This window comes from Xiphias gladius, chromosome 5, assembly GCF_016859285.1.
Source record: "Xiphias gladius isolate SHS-SW01 ecotype Sanya breed wild chromosome 5, ASM1685928v1, whole genome shotgun sequence".
In the NCBI taxonomy this organism is placed as follows: Eukaryota; Metazoa; Chordata; class Actinopteri; order Istiophoriformes; family Xiphiidae; genus Xiphias; species Xiphias gladius.
In genome coordinates, this window is record NC_053404.1 from 21,763,288 (window position 1) to 21,781,394 (window position 18,107).

Genomic DNA, 18,107 nt, shown 5'->3' on the forward strand with positions numbered 1-18,107 from the left:
AGAAAGCAAAATGACTAAAGATATAAAGTCTATATAATAACAACATGCTGACAACTCAGTGTTTGCAGAGGAAAGGTAATGGGGGCATTAACATCAAGAATTCATCCTCTGGGGAGCAGGAATGTGATCAGGAAAATCCATAACAATCGGCATATTAGATTAGGACATTTCTATTGTACAGGTGGAAGTTTTCGCCTTCAGATGGTGCTAGACAAAAACTTGAGAGGGTCACCAAAATATTTAGGATTCAACCCCTCGGGGCCATGAATATCTACATTGAATATAATGGAGATCTGGTGAGTATTGCTGTGACACCGTATCTCGCTCTGGGCTAAACCGTTATCTAAAAAGAAGAAGTTTCCATCCTTATGCCCTAATTCCACCAGGTTTTTGATAGCCATGCAAACGTTATACCATGACACCAAAACAGTACGCCAGAGTACACCTAAAAAAGCCTGACCAGCTCTGGAACAAGATACTCTGGACAGATGAAACCAAGATTAACCTCTAGCAGAATGATGGGAAGAGAAGAGCATGGAGAGGGAAGGGAACAGCTCATGATCTGAAGCATACCACCTTAGGGCAAAGAAATGGAGTATTCTTCAATGGCCAAGACAGTCATCTGACATCTTCACTTACTGAAGACAAAACTGAGGGCAGAAGGACCCACAAACAAGCAGCAACTGAAGGCGGCTGCCTGGAAAAGCATCTCAAGGGAGGGAACTTCAGGCAGTCATTGGCTGCGCAGGATTTTTATCCAAGTTTTAAAAAATAATCCTTATATTTATTATTATCGTGGTTTGTCCAATTACTTTTGAGCCTCTGAAAATGAGGGACTATATATAAAAACGACTGTGACTCCTAAACGGTCAATGTGATATTTCAGTTAAACCCCTTGACTTAAAGCTGAAAGTCTGCACTTTAATCACATCTTGACGGCTTCGTTTCAAATCCACTGTGGTGGTTGTATAGAGGCTGAATGACTAAAACTGCGTCACTGTCCAAATACTTACGTGCCTGACTGTAAATTTTAGGAGAGTAAACAGGGAGAGAGGTGGAGAGAGGAGGTGGTGGACAGAGAAAGAGAGGGAGGAGAGGTTGACAGATCAACATTTACTCTGTAGCTTTCAGAAGATCTCAGATAGATCGGCAATTCTTCAGGCAGCTGAAACGCAGGCCCCTCTAGCCCCAGCATCCTCACACATGTATCACATGGCACACACTGAGCAGGCGGGCATGCCACACAGATCACAGACTGATCTCACCACGCGGTATGTTCCTGCGCTGTGAAACCTGTCTAATTCAATACAAGCACAGAGGTAAGACTTAATCCCAGCCTCCTCCATGATGAGAGAGCGCCAACAACTCAGAACTGTAGGGCTGGTTATACAAGTTTCTGAAAAGCATAAACACGTGTTTTTTTTTTTCCTGCAACACCTGTTTTCTGCTTTTACAAAAGATGTCAAAGTTCTCAAATTTTCAATGTTATACAGTCATACAAGAACTGTGCCAAAGCAAAGTACAGTCTAATCTTGCAATATTGTGAAAATATGAATTTAAAATCAGTAAATATTTCATTAAAGTAAACAAGGTTATCAAACTGACCAGACATTAGATGCCAGCAGTTTTTAAATCCTTAATGCTACAGACACATTTCAGCTAGTTCCGACGAAAGTATTGAGGTTCAACACGCAGCCTTTGTGGGACCCGCCAGCGCCGTGTCGTCATCGGTTCACGTACTGATCAAATGTGTTTGGTGGAGGACACGACTCGACCAAGCGAATCAAACACACGGATTTTTGCCTCCGTACCAACCATGCTCCACTACACCACTACGAGCAGCAGGTATTTTAACCTTTGTATGAAGTAAAACGTGATTCACTTAGGGTCACCAAGTACTACTGTGCCTCCTTCAGGGTCAGAGGTCACCAGTCAACAGCCATTAACAGCCCGAAGATCAGATATCACCAGCTATAACACACATCCAGAATTTGCCAAAGACCTTTTAGTCCAAGCAGGGAAAAAACTGATTGAAAAGCTCACACAGTTGGACAAATTTCAGAGACGAGGGGTCAAAGGTCACTCACCACCAGGTTTCCGATGACCATGACCAGCATGAAGACGAGAATGCAGAGCGGCTGACCCGCGACCTCCATGCAGTCCCACATGGTCTCTATCCACTCGCCGCACAGCACCCTGAAGACGATGAGGAAGGAGTGGAAGAAGTCCTTCATGTGCCAGCGAGGAAGAGCGCAGTCCTTCGAGATCTTACAGACACAGTCCTGAAGGAAGAGGCAGCTTGATTTATTGAACCTGCATTCACAAATCTAAGTCATGTCAAGCGATATCTCGGTCAGAGCTCAGATGCGTTACCTGGTAGTTCTTTCCAAACAGCTGCATGCCGACCACGGCGAAGATGAAGACGATGATGGCGAGGACGAGCGTCAGGTTTCCCAGAGCCCCCATGGAGTTCCCAATGATCTTGATCAGGGTGTTGAGGGTCGGCCACGATCGAGCGAGCTTGAAAACACGCAGCTGGGAGGAGAAAGGGAAGACAGGAAGGGAAGAGACAGATTTAAAAAATAAAAGTAGCCTAATTTCAGTGTTATTTCTTATTTGAATTAAATGAAGTTGCCAGTAGGGGACAAACATTGAAAATTCCTAAAATTAAAATCTATCAACCTAAAATCGGTAATCTGTATGAGTCTATATTGTAGCACCCCCTGGTACGCATACAGGGAAACCTCCCAGCCTGCAATGGGGCAAATGACCCATGGACGTAATTCCATTTCCACTGCTTCCACAATTCATATTACAAAGCATGGCCCCGTTTGACTCGGCAAGTATTCTGTGAGGTGAACGGAAACGTCTTTTCATTTCCACGGGCTCCTCAGGTGTCTCTCACTTTGAAATTTTTTTGACAAGAGGAATAGGAACAAAGGATGGAAGATAATGAGACACAGAGGGCAGAGAAGGGAGGGACAGACATCAGAGAGACGAGAGAAATTAAAATTGAGACGCAAAGTAAAGAAAAAAAGAATGAAAAAACAAAACAACAACAAAAAAAACCCAGAAAACACGAATGAAAAACAGAGAAACCAGACATAAAAAAGGCAAAAGGTTGAAAGAAAAAAAAAAATCAAATGTGTGTGTTTGTTTATTAGTGTGTGTTTGCCTTCAGCAGAACCTGACAATAGCAAGAGTGACACTTACAGAGATCGACGCAGACAGACAAAGACAGGCTTCAAGGGTCTCTCTGTATGTGTGTCTGTGTGTTGGTGTGTGTCTGGGTCTGTGTCTGCGTGTGTGTGTGTGTGCGTGTGTGTGTCCTGGCCCGGCGTTGACAGCCACCATCCTCGTCTCGTTTTTCCTCGTTTTACCTCGGCGAGCTTGGCCGCAGCTGAACCTCTGGTTTGAGTGACATCGCTAATCATCGGCCAATCATCACGTCCCCTCGCATGCTGTGACACGTCCCCACCCGTCGCTGCCACTTCATTGGTGCTTCAGCTGTCAGTCAACCAGCTCATACCAGCACAGCACTCTCTCTTCTCTTCTGCTCTTTACTACTTGTACTTCTGATCACACCATTGCTGCTCTTTATACTCATTTAGTTTTACTTATTTTCCCGGCTTCTCTTAACAGGCCATTTTCTCTATCATTGAGCCCTAAAAATGCCGAAGGGGTGATTGTATTTTATAAACTACACATATATATATTATGCTAATACACTCATTATGCGATTATGTCACGTGCTTGCAAATTAACTCGTGATTGTATCTAGCGACTTTAGCTGAATTTAGCAACTTTCTGTTTAAAAAAAGTGATCAACACTGAAGAGATTTTCAGATACTAGCGTAAGAGAAAATCTCCAGACTGCTTTGTTTTTTTGACGTTACGGCACTTTGGTCTGCACCTCTGTATGTAAAAAAGTTAGAAAACATTATATTATTGTGCCTCCGGTGCAACCTGAGCGCGTGTGTGTGACTCACCAGTCTGAACGAGCGTAGCACACTGAGCCCCTCCACGTCAGACAGGCCGAGCTCCATGAGGCTGAGGCAGACGATGATGCTGTCGAAGATGTTCCAGCCCGTCTGGAAGTAGTAGTACGGATCCAGAGCGATGATCTTCAGCACCATCTCGGCCGTGAAGATCCCTGAGAACACCTGACAGACGGAAACAGAGACGAAGAGGAACTGTGCTGTGCCGCAATCTCAAACACACGAGAGAACATAAAACCTCAACCTAATTCTTTGCTCTGTCTTGTTAACGGTTGCGGTTAAACAATCAACATGCGTTGCATCTATTAACCACAGGAAACCCTGAAGAAGAGGCTCAATTGTGTATGTAACTTAAATCATACTGAAGATATAAATTGCCATTAAAAGTACCAATTAAATATTCTTTATCGGGAAGTATTAAGAATTCATGAGAAATCTAAAATAGACACATTAAATAACCATCTCTGCTCTATGGATGCTTGAAAATAGCTGTGTCACACAAACACAGCTAATAGGTGGACACATGCAGGCAGGGACACAGAGACAGCCAGGTAAGGACGGATAGACACACACACACACACACACACACACACACACACACACACACACAGATACAAAACTAAATGAAGGGCAGAGTTAGCCAAAAGGTAGGACACTTCAGACTGGGTTAGGTTCACATACAAACACACACAAACAGACGTGTCACCTCCTATAACTGCAGCTGAAGTACACAAGTTCTTTAGAAGCCAACAGGAGTTTGGCTGCTGAAAACAAATGGACGATCCAGCACACTGACCTGACATACTAACATTAGCCTGCGCTGTTAACATGAAACCCACCATCGTTTAACGCAGTGCGTTTGCATTGAATCAGCGCAAAAGTGTTAGTCTGGGAGACGTCTTCACTGTGTTGTTATCAAAGTAACCACGCAGAAAACGGTTTTTCGCTTCACGGTGTCCATGCGGTTCCTAGTAAACAAGACCCAACCCGGGACTTTAGTCAAGCTGGGTCTAGATCATATGCAGTCCGATCAGGTCTGGCAGGTCTCCCCTCTATTGCTGCACGTCTCAGGTCCTTGCATCAACACGTCCAATACCCAAGTGTTTTTTTTTTGTTTTGTTTTTTTTAAATGGAGGCTTGTTTATTTGCGGAGCATCGAGCTCCACAGATTACCCTAATGTCGAGACATTAGGGAAACATTAAGACATCACACACTGCAAGTCGTCACGCAATCCCTTTTGAATAGGAAGGACCCTCGCGGCTGGCTCGCAGCCAACAATGCCGTGCAACGCCGCCTCTTCCGCCGTTTGGCCTGTACTTGCAGGCTTGTCGATAACGTGCTCATCAGCAGGCACCGTGTAAATACTCAACTTACTAATTTTTCCAACAGCACTTCATATTTTTGTTTATATCTGTAATCCTGGAGACAGAGGACACAGAGAAGAGGAATCCTGGAGTGTCTGCGGTGATCTTCTCCCGCCTTTTCCTCAATTTTCCCAAAAGCAGGTAAAAAACTAAGGTTCTCAGCCCACCAATGCATCACTTTTCCCAAACTGCGTTCTTATCAATGCATTAAAGCCAAATTCATTTGTTTACTATACATTTTTTTTGTTCCTCACATTGCACCAAGTTTGGCTGTCGAGCCTACAGCTTTAAAAACAAAACAAAAAAAACAAAACTCTGCCCTATTTTTCTGTAATGCTCTACTGTTGTGCCACTAGTCAAGCAGGGCGCCATCTTGCAACAAAACTGCACGTGAAACTTTATGACAGTTGTCAGTGCTTCATTTAAATTGGGGTGTACAGTGTGTTCCAGCTGCAGATGTCTGCATGAAAGGAACGGATCTTTGTGATAAACAGCCCAAGCCGTGATTTGGTGATTCTTAGAAAACTCGGACTTATTCTAATACGACTTTTTCTCGGCTGTCTGCTCCTGTGGTTTGATCTCTTAAGCCTCTCTGTCTGTCTCTCTCTGCAGACCTCAGCTTGACCAGGGTTTGCCTCGCTCTGCTTTAGCTCACGTGTGTGTCTGTGTGATTGCTGCGTTTACGGCAAGTGTTTGTTCAACTGTGTGTGTGTGTGTGTTTATGGCCGCGTGTGGCTGCGTGTGTCCTCGCAGCATCAGCCCCTCTTCCTCCCTGTTGTTCCAGACAGAGGGGATCCTCGATGTGACACCGACTACGTGACACACGCGTGTTTGTGTGTGTCCTCAGCCTGGGCGAGCGCGCGTTTGTTTACGTGTGCGCGTCTGAGAGTGTGTTTCACAGCCAGTGTGTACGCAAGTGCGTGCGTGTGTGTCTTCCGAAAAGCGAGTTCCCGGGGTTTAATAGACCGTGACTGACTATTTTTTGTCTGCGAGTGTGATGCACAAAAATCACACACATGCAGAAAAATCAGAGGCTCTCTTTGGGGTTACCTCTCTCTCTCTCAAATACACAAACACACACACACACATAGATTATCTTTCTATATGGGCTCATTAACTCTGTGGTGTGTTGATTAGCTACTCAACAATCACGCTGTTATTATTACTGACATCGGGAGAGCCTCTCTCTCCCCCCCTGTCTTATGCACATTTTTATCAGTGAATGTTTGTGTGTGTGTGTGTGTGTGTGTGTTGCTCAGAGATGCTGTGTGTGTGTTGATGAAGGATGCTCTCTCAGGACAAACAGACTGAGAAAAAAAAGACCATGTGAAATGAATCAGCCTGTAAGTGAGACTCGGGAATGTGGATTTTAAACAAACAAGAAGAAGAAGAAGGAGCGATGGTTTTCACCGGGGGGCGTCGACCTCGACGTCACATCAGCTGGTTAGTTCCCAGAGAGGTTGCAGGTTTGAATCCTGCATGGATACAGCGGGCGTGTTTAGTAGTCCCGTGTGTTTCAGCCTCCCCCTGTCAGCGATGCTGCCGTGATCTGTAGCAGTGGAGCCGCGTTTTAGTTGAATGTACTTTAGTGTGTTTTTGGGCCGCTCGGTGTGCGGAACAGTGTGTTTACATCAGGCAGAGTGACGTTAATGGAGTTTACGCGGTCCAGATGTCAAACGACAACGCGCTGAGAAAGCACATCACCGATAAACAGCCCATTATATCATCATATCACATTACCTTACGTTAAAAGCACATTATGTAAAACTCCACTAAAAGGTGATGTTTGGGGAATATTAGATTTTCTTAAAATTGTTTATCTGAAACCTTTGAAAATCGGTGCTCGCATTTACCAAACTGATAAAAGCGAAATTAAGTGAAAGACAAAAAAAATTTCATACAATTCCTATTTATAAATGTATGTTTTAAATATACTGGATTGTTGACAATTTTACGTGTTAATTGCTACTTAAGACATCAAGAATCACTGAGTACAAATCGAAAGACTTTTTAAAAAAAATGAGTAATAGGAAAGAAGAAGGGGGAATGCCTGCGTCTGATTGGCTGTCAATACTCTGAACATACATGTGATTAATCATGTGAACATTTGAGAGTTGCTCTTAAATGCGACTCCTGCACTTCACTGTAAGTAGGAGGAAGCCAGGTGATAAATCTGTGCTCCAGCTCACGCTCAGCCTCCTACGTTGGCCCTCCAGACCACTCTTAACTGTAATTCCCGTGAGTCTGATGAATACGGCTCAACTAAACCGAACATTGACATCAAATATGCCGACCTCCGCGATGCAGGTGCAGTCTCACTGTAAAGAAGATTGGAGGGAAAGGTCGTTTTGCTCATCTCTGAATCCTCGAGGTTCTGCGAGTTGACTCTGCTACAGCCCGAGCGTGGCGGAAAGTCTCGGTGAGGACAGGGACGTCATGTTGCTCTTCATTATGCGTGCCGCCTCCGACCGACTATTTGCTCCTGTCTGTGTAGTTTTCTTGCCAGACTGTTGTGTTTGTCAGAACTAAGTGATGTGCGTGTCTGAAATCCAGACTGGAGAGTTTCAGGCTCAGACACCGAGGACGTGTTTGTGTGTTTCTGCAGAGGCAAAGGCTCTGATTCACCGACTGAGGGATGAAAAGCTACTCTGACCAAGGAGTGAGTGTGTGTGTGTGTGTGTGTGTCTGCGCGTGCTGGCTCACACACAAGGGATGTCGACATCAGCACTCACTAATAACAGTAACATCAGCAGAGAGAGGATGACACGGACACGTGATTATTTTTGTCACGACCAGGCAGATGTAATGAGTGAGCACCGCAGCACACACACACACACAGACACACACGGATGCACAAACACACGTGCACAATCACCGGTGGGTTTAAGCTGGTCAGAGCAGCTGGACAAATACAGTCCAAGTGGATTTCGTAGTAATCAATAGCTTTTTGGAGTTTAGCAGGATTTAAGGCTCATTTATCATTCACATACTAACTGGACTGGGAGGAAAACTGCAGGCAGTATGTATTTCTTATCAAAAGCTTCAAGTCATTCATAAATGGTCCTCAAGGTCCTCAAGGCCTCCAGAGGGAAGGATGGACTTGTGTCGGGGATGGGACAGTTGGGGACAAGAAGTCTGACAAGGCTCATGTTGAAAACCTCCATTGCGGATATGGCTTCTCAGAGTTGAGACCAGAAGGACCAGCGGATGGACACCAGCGTTGAAAGAAGCTGTCAACGGAAGGAGAAGGCGTTCCTGCTTTCGATAGCCCAGGGGACTCCCGAATCAGAAAACAGGCGTGAGGAGGCCAGAAGTTCAGCAGATTCTGTGCTCCCAGAGGAAGCAAAAACCCAGGCCACCCTGAAACACCGAAGGCTCGGTCCTGAAACCCGTTAAACAAAAGCCATTTGCAAGCCCCGCTTAAGCTGAGATCGCAAATGGTGGAAGCACCAAATTTAACAAATGATTGTTGCTTGAAAATTCCAGATAAATTTACGTGTCCCGCAGGGCTGTCCCGTGCTCATGAGTACACGTGCTTTGTGGACTTGGAGAAGACTCCAAGAACGGTTTCCCATAGGGTGTCATGTTGGGGGTACTGCAAGACTTTGGGGTAGCATACTCCCTCTCTCTGGAGCAGATTAGTTCCCTTAAGAGACGACCCCGGAGAGCAGATCTGCGTGATCTTTATGATCTCGGAGTTGAGTTAATCTCTCGTAGCAGCCGCTAACAAAGCTGCTGTGTCGACAGGACAGACGCACCACTCACTAGTGATTGATTAGCAAAGCAAAACGACTCCCCGCTCCTAAACAGGAGTCGGCTGACGTGACCAGGATGTCAGGCTGAATCAATGAAGCGAAACAAAAAATCACAATTCAGCCTGATTATTAGGCTACAGCTATCAGCAATTTCAATACAAAAATATTTCTACCAAAACCAGCCAAAACATCCTTTTTTCAGTCAAACCAACCTGTGTACATCCACTATCAGTGACATTAATGGTAGAGTGCACTCAGGAGAGGTCGCGCGCTTAATGCACAGTGCGGCTGTATGGATAAAAGCTTCCACTAAATGGTATGTATCCTTTAGATCTAGACATGAAAAATACTGATATGTGAAACCCAAAGAGCAAAGCTGAAGAGCGAACGACAAACAATTACGAACAGTGAAAGCATTAGCCCACATTGATTCTGTCAGCGCAGTACAGTCCCGGCATGATCCTCTATACATTACTTTACATAGCAGAACCATACAAACACCCACACAGCGGAGTCTCTCCTGTCCATCAGGAAAAGGCTAGCCGAGTGCTATGTAAACATCTGTGGGGATTAGAGGTTTTATCCTATAAAAAGGACTTGGTGATTCCAGACGGGGACATGACTCGCCGAGACCTGAACCGCTCTAAATTGAATTGGAGAAGAAGTTCGGACTGTTTACGCTGCAGAAGCACACATCTACATCAAACTGCAGCAGAGGTGACAGCAGCATTAGAGGGATATTGTATAACTGCAGGTACTGCTGACTAAATGATGTTTCTTAGGGCTGTGTTCGAAGCTGTTTGGAAATGTGGATGCTAGTAAACAGCTGACCCGGTCAACACAAAGAATAACGGAGCCTAAATCTAATCAAAAACCTGAATCGGTGGAAATACAATGCTTTATTTTCTTTATTTCAAGCCAGCCTTGAATTAATGTATTTTTGTTTTTGGGTAGTGGATGAGATTTTTTTTTTTTTTTTTTTAAAGTGTCTGGAGTGGACATGTCTGAAAATGCTGGTCTCATGTTTTAGTGTGGACCAGGAAAAAGTGGGGTTGCTGTGTAGCTGTTTCATTTTTTTAAGAAGGTGAAAAAAGACATCATGCACAAACATGATTTTCACCAAAAAAAAAAAACCCATTGAAAATTTTAAAATCTAAAAGTTTCAAGTTTTCATTTATACTCTGTAATTGAAAACTGGGACGACATAGGGTTAATAAAAGCTTCTATCTCGATCCAGGTAATGCTAACACAGCGGCCCACCTTAAGGCCCAGTTCCAGTGATCGAACACCACCGCTGCAGGCCAACCTGAAACAACGGCGTCTACTTATAAACTTTATTACCATTCTCTGCCCCACACAGCTGCCCGGAGCCTGAGCTGAGGAAACCTGACATCGCTGAACAGTCACGAGTGTGTGTGTGTGTGTGTGTGTGTGTGTGTGTGTGTGTGTGTGTGTGTGTGTGTGTGTGTGGGCAGGTGGGATCAACGTGGCGATTTTGGCCGTAGGTCTTTCACACCTCAGGTGAATCAATTACCATATTGCATCAACCTATCAGCTCCTGTCAGATCATCAGCACACCTGCAGGGTCAAACACTGGACTTAGTCATGGTGATTTAAAGCTATCCGACCTGTTTCTGTCAGCTCTCATACGGAAACTCACCTCGCTTTTCTACTGAGAGACAAAAAACACACAGGTTTTTCTTAACAAAAGCAAAGACATCAGTTTCTATGTCTCCTCTCTGAAACCTGAGGTTTTTTAAATTGTACAAAAGGGTTTGAGGCAGTTTCAAAGGTCCAAGGGTCGTTTCCCAAACAGTCATGTTTCTTTCTCACTTTTACAAAATCCTAGAGCCTCCTCGACTTGCCTGAAGTTTGTTTATTGCACACACATGCTCGGTACACCACCCGGACTTTACTTTGGAAGTTTGCAAGATGTTTGGAGGCAAGATTCATCAGAGCGCCACATCTCAGAAAAATGGAAAAAGCCTCATGCCACAATATGAATTACGACCAGATACAATATACCTGAATACCTGAATACCTGAATACCTGAATACCTGAATACGTGGAACCTTCCTTTTTCAGCCTAACACATGATATTGGATCTGGGATGTGATGTCAAGGGAGACTTGATTTGTAAATGAATGTCAACTGACTACTGTTTGACCAGAGTCTGCAGCTGTTACAAGCACTACCCTAACCTTTTGAACCCTAGGCTGTTTTTTTGGTTCGGTTTTTAATTTACGGGCTTATGGCGCTTTTGTTAAATGTCTCAGCTGGGCATGCAATAAGTTGTTATTTTCAGAATAAGTTAGAGTTCTCAGAAAAATTCCAGCCAACTGGAGTGTCAATGGTACTATACGTGTAATAGAACAGATTTTATTGGAAGAGGGAAAAAATATCGCAATTTTGAGGAGGAAGGATGATGTTCCATGGACTCAGTCAACCACTAGAACTGGGAGGTTTTTATATTCACATTTTACATTCAATAAAATATGACTATTTGGGTTATTTGAATCTAATTATATTCAGCAGGTACGTAGCTACGCAGAGACATGGCTTAGGATCTAACCCCTCATGTGTACCATTGGGATCATTTGACTCTGCTAGGTGTAACAAGCGGAATCAGCCAGTGGTGCAAAGTAGTGTTTCTAGTGGAAGATATGTTGCGACTCCCATAGTGTTTAAAGCCAGAGACACAAGACAGTACACTAGAGCTGCAATGATGAGTCGATTAACCAATTAGTCAATCAACAGGAAATTCTTCAGCCACTATTTTGACAATTGATTAATCATTTTCAGGCAAAAATTCCAAACATTTGCTGTTTAAATCAACTCAAATGTGATGGTTTGCTACTTTTCTTTGTCATGTTTGACTGTAAACGGAATATTTTTGGGTTTTGGACTGTAAATCATATAAAACAAGATATTCAAATACATGTAACAGATCCATCCAAATAGATCTGAGGATAATTAGATCTGATTGACATATCAGAGTCCACTTGGATCCACTGGGTATTAGGACATATTGAGGACACAGACCCAGGACTTATGGCAATCCAACAGGAACTGATCGGATAAGATTAGAATGAACTGAATCACGTCTCGGTTTTTTTAGAAACTGAGTGGACCCGTGAATAACCTCTAGCTTGGATCGTGCTCAACTCAGGACGTCAGATTTGGTCTTTTGCAGGAAAAGGGACAGCTCTAGTCCACATATCTCCATTAATGTTCCGGGCTTACCGCTTTCCCACCATTAGACGCCAAACCATCCACCCATTCATTCATCTCTCCATCCATCCATCCGCCCGCCCGTCCCTCTGACTTACCAGGTTTCCGATGCTGAGCATGCCGTTGAACTCGTCGGTCATGGGATAGTGCTCCATGGCCATGAAGAGCGTGTTGAGGACGATACAGACGGTGATGGCCAGGTCCAGGAAGGGGTCCATCACCATGATCTTCACCAGCCGCTTCACCCTCAGCCAGCAGGGGCAGCACTCCCACACCAGGTAACGGTGGGCGAAGACGTACCAGCAGGGGTGGCATTTCTTATGGGCCTCCTCCAGTTCTGCACGGCCCAAGAAAAGGACAAAACAGAACAAAAGGACGGAAGACAAATAAGTACATATAAATAACAGCTAATAAGAGACATGGAGGGAAAATAAATCAGAATAAAATAAAAATGTTTTCCACGAAGAAGGCTGCCGTTCACCAGCTGAGTCTTTAGTCTTGAGAACCAGAACCACAGGTGGGACAAAATCATTGTTATCCAAGCCTGGAGTCTTAAGAAGCCCCGGGTCAAAGTCCTGAGTCAAGTTCAAGCCCTGAAGTTTGTGTTTGGAGTCCTAAACAAGTCCTCATGAAACTTTTAAAGACAGTAACAGTTAAGTTTGATAAAATTACAGAAATAATAAATACTTTTTAAATTCTATACAAATAAACTTCATTTAAAATCAAACTGATCAGGTGTGTCTTTGTGTTTTTCCACTGACACTGTTACAATGATTTGTCGTCTCTGAGATGAATGTTTTCATGATTTGTCAATCACAACAGAGTCTTTACATCTGAGTGTATTAATCTGTTATTAAAAGAAGACTGATTTGCTGCGTAGTCTTTCGCAATATCATCTTTAATCATATTTATGTATTTCTTCGGGTTTGGGGAGGACATTCCAAGTCTTTCCGAGTCAAAAGGCTAAAGTCCCAGTGAAGTTATGAGTTATTGGTGTCCAAGTCAAGTTTAAAGTCATCAGATTCATCTGTTGAGTGCAAGTCATGTGACTCAAGTCCATTCTCCGAGGAGGAGCCCGCCACTGAGCGTGTAGCGTAAAACTTCAAATGTCCTGTCACTAAAACCCCCTGAGCCCAGTCGTCCTCCATAACATCAAGGGCAGAATCAAAGCTGTTAGATTTTATATTATATTTAATGAGTTGAAATAATTTTGTCTATTTAATATCTAACTAAAATATTTGTCAGTGGTTCCGTTAAGCCCAGATGAAACTAAGAGGTGTACTTTCTTAATAATTCCATCATTTCCAGAAACAGTTTCACTGGTTTAGTGTAATTGAAAATGAAACTGGTTATACTGTATGTCTAATATAAAATGTCTACTATCAATTCTCACATCGTTTTACTGTTGTTTTGTAGTGCTAACACAATGGACGTGCATTTTTCATAGTATTGTTAGGACGATACTGGCTAAAACGCAGTGCATCTTTTCAAACCAAGAGTTGTTAACTTAGTGATAAAACGTGCAAAAACGCAGGTGTTAGTCTTGAAAAACAAGGTGAAAGATAAACGGGTACTGGATTTTTACTGCCTAGCACACACAGCTATTCTTTATATTAAACCATAAAATAATTATTACATGAACAGAAACAGATTAAAAAAAAAAAAAAAGGAAAGGAAAGAATAAAAGGGAAAAAGGGAGGAGCAAAGGGAAGGAGGGAAAGAGGGAATGAAGGGTGTACAGATGGATGGAGGACAGCAGCAGGTTTTTGTATTTTCCTGTATAATGATCTGTTCTGTAAGAGCAGCCACTGCCGAGGGGAGAGACAGTGACTCAGCAGACCAACCACACACACACACACACACACACACGCACGCGCGCACACACACGCGCTTAGAACACACATGAATGCAGATTTGGACAGATATGAACCCAAAAATCTATTTACATGAATATCAACACACACACACACACACACACACACACACACACACACACACACACACACACACACACACACACACACAGAAACTTGGAATGATCACATGGTTAATGAGTGTAACCAGGATAACACCCCCCCCCTCCGCTCTCATTTCATTTTGTCTCTATGTCTGTCTCCCTTTCCGACTCTCTCTCACAAACAAAGCCAGTGTTCCCATGGGGTTAGCTAGGGCAGCAACACACACACACACACACACACACACACACACACACACACACGCAGGTACATGGTTACACAATCCCGTATTGACACAAAATTACACAAGCACAGACACAAAGACACAGACGGACCGGAAACACACACATCCATACAGAAGTGTTAATAGACTCGCTTGGATGTGAAATTCAGACAAATACACAGCTACACAATCACACACAAACACCCACCAAAGTGACACACACACACACACACACACACACACACACACACACACACACACACACACACACACACACACACACACACAGTGGCACACACTGAGGTAAAGAGTCAGAAAAGGTTACAGCCCCATGTTGGCACATAATTACAAACACACATAAAATGGGGATGGGGAACAGGAGTAGATGAAGAACCCCCCTTTTTCAGTTAATAGCACTGTTTTACCTGGATTAACTTAAGTTTGTGCATATTCATTTTGATAGAAATGAACTGAAATCAATCTAAAAACTAGCTGGAATGATCTGGAGAATGATTAAGGGTCAGTTCACCCAAATAATGGGTGGATTTCTGGATCTAACCAGTACAATGGAGGTGAAGGGGAATTTATTTTCTAGAGCTCACAGCACTGAAAAGCAGATCATGTCCTGTATCCCTTCTTCTTAGTCTACAGTTTTGGCAGTTAATATATAAAAAAAAAAAATCCTTTTAAACTATCAGTAATATGTAGTGTAAACTTGTATTATCAGTATTTAGTGTGGATTTGGGACACAGCTTTGATCAACTGGTGACATGTCCGGGTTTAACTTAAATCTGGCCCAACGTGTGCTGGGATGGGCTCCAGCCTCCTGACATGCTGAAAAGGATAACGTGGGTACGAGAGCGTATGAATGTCTCCTCCACTGACTGTGTTTCTACTCCTCAGAGTGCATTATCGTGAATATACAACGGTCATACATCAACTGTTTAAATTGTCCTCCATGTATTAGATGAGGTTTTTTTGCCATTTGAACCCCTGCATGTTTGAAGTGCCCCTGCACCCCCGCCAGCCGATCAGAAATGTGTGTTTGCTATGGCCGCGGTCTAATCGCTGTATTAAAACATTTAAGCGCTGCCTGCGTCGCCCCCTGACCTTCCATGGCGTCCGTGAGGTAGCTGGCAGCGCTGAGCGCCCTCCCCCTCTGCTCTGAGTCCTGTATGGATGCGGGCCGAGGTAACAGCATCGTACTGAGCTCCGTGGTGGACGTGGGGACCTGAGACGGGGCGAGAGAGAGAGAGGCGTTGCGAGGTTAATATGTTCTTAATAATTACCTCAGGAGGTGGAAATACAATCAGTTTCAATACAAACCAGAGCAACACTTCTTTGTGATACACAGTAAACACACTGGTCATTGTAATACGGACACAGATTCATGAACACATACATACTGTGGAGGACACCAACAAACATATTCAAGGTTCATGCATGAGTATGGGCTGTCATCCGCTTATCTGTTGCCATGGAGATAACATCTCTCACTCACACACACACACACACACACACACACAGATTTATGTCAGGTCAAATGGGTCAAACATGATGCAGCAATTTCTTTGTGTGTTTGTGCATGTGTGAGAGTGTTGCATGTCCTATTACCGGGGCGACAGATAAGCAGGTGATGACTGGTGTTCAACGAATCAGAGAAATCAGTGTGCCACCGCTGCCTGTGTGTGTGTGTGTGTGTGTGTGTGTGTGTGTGTGTATGTCTTTAGCTCTGCCAGCCTCACTAAAGGACGGCTGGATATTTTTTATGTATCAGATGAGCTGTATGAGGGTTGAACTTGCCAAACAAATTTACTCGACTCTCCTCTTAAAACCTGACTTCAGTGGTCGCCTCTCACGCTAAAGCCTCAAATTATGCTAAATAGTCAACGGTCTATCAACGAGTCGATCTACAATCCAGCCCTCGCCCATCACGGCTGACCAAAAAACGTGGCTTTGAGCTGGGCTGGGGGGGCATCTGATGAGATCCTGGAAGCTTTTTCCCTGCGTTTTTCCGGGCTGCATCCAACTGGGAATATGACCCAGACAGACCCAGAGACCCACAGGAGGAGGACTGGGGAAACAAGTCAGAGAAGAGGACAAACACTACACCACATCAACCACCCGGCGGATCGATCAGAAAAGGCATCGCATCGATGGGACGCACTACGGAAATTTATATTGAGAAGTGACATGTGCCCCAGTGTCAGCCTATAGACATCTGCTATACACATGTTCTTCTGCCAGCTCCGGTGGAGAAGAGGGAAGGGTTAAATTTAAAATTTTAAAAAAATAAAATCAGGTAAGCAAAATATAAAAAAAAATATATAAAAAGTATCGAAAGTAAAAGCATGATGCTAAGTCAGTTAGTTTATTATATTTTATATTATTATCTATTTGGATATTTGTATTTGATGCAAGCTGTGTTGTGTATGTGGGTCAAGGTGCCAGTTTTACCTGCTTCATATACTGTTGTTGGGTACTTTAATCTATCGTAACGCATCAATATTTTAAGAACTGATTGTGTTTTGGTTTTTTTAATGTAATCCTCCATCTGAAAAGTAACTAGTAACTAGAACTCTTAGATAGATGTAGTGAAGTAAAAAGTAAAATATGTTTCTCCCAAATGTAGTGGAATAGAAGTGTAAGGGGTCACAAAATTAAACTAAAGTAAAGTACAAGTACTTCAAAACTGTACTTGAGTAACTGTACTTGAGTGAATGTACTTACTTCTTTTCCAACACTGTATTTCAGTGACAGTTTACACTGTTATAATAGATGTATACTGACAAAAGTAATCTCACATCATCTCGTGTAATGTGAACGAAAGCTCCAAAACTGCTGAAAGCAAAACAAAAACAAAAGCGATTTACCCTGAGGTGAGATCTTTTAGTCGACTGATTTTTCCACGGTCAAGAACTTAAAGTTTTTGATGGTTGCATCGTTCCATCGAATGGGTATATTCGATGGAACGAATATTGTTTTTTTTAAATTTAGTTTATTACACATTTCCTCCAAAATCTTGCCATTATTTGGTCTCTTTGAAACCCTTGGTATCTGCACTTTATTTTAAAAAGGAGCTATATTCAGGGTCTCTCTGCCGTGAATTGGGTTTCCTGTCGGGAGCAGGTGTAGGTGATGTTCGCTTGCCAAGAGCTTCAGCCATCCTTGCATTTACAAAACAAGAGAGCAGAGCTACTTCTTCAGGGCAGACCGGACGCTACAATGAGTCGCTATTGGAAGGTGACGAGACGGGCCGGCTGGACCGGGGCTAGCTGGTTAGCACGCTAACTTCAGTAGAAGGTAAGAAATGACATAGACAAGAGTTAACATTGGAGGTACTTTCCACCGCTGGAGACAGCTCCGGGACAGTAAAGGGATGAAGTTTGATGGTGAACTCGCAACCTTTATTCTAGACTGTCAAGTAAACAGCTGTTTATGCTAATGTTGGCTATGTAGCGATAGCAAAAACTTACAAGCAGCCCCTTTTAAATAAAGTTCTGCAGGTTTGTGCAGAGCTCGGCAGCTCAACGTGAACTTATAAAGATAAACCCAACAGCGGTCTCAGGAGAGTTTAGGA

General features: G+C 43.5%; 1 protein-coding gene across 1 annotated transcript in view; it reads right to left on the reverse strand.

Annotated features, from left to right (window-relative positions):
• LOC120789913 (sodium channel protein type 4 subunit alpha-like) overlaps positions 1–18,107 on the reverse strand; it is a 179,609-nt gene that overhangs the window by 57,176 nt on the left and 104,326 nt on the right. Inside the window, exons 15-19 of the mRNA XM_040127122.1 lie at positions 15,638–15,758; positions 12,448–12,686; positions 3,990–4,163; positions 2,374–2,535; positions 2,088–2,282 (exon numbers count right to left, since the gene is read on the reverse strand). Coding sequence (XP_039983056.1) covers positions 2,088–2,282; positions 2,374–2,535; positions 3,990–4,163; positions 12,448–12,686; positions 15,638–15,758 — 891 coding nt within the window. The remainder of the gene's footprint in view (positions 1–2,087; positions 2,283–2,373; positions 2,536–3,989; positions 4,164–12,447; positions 12,687–15,637; positions 15,759–18,107) is intronic.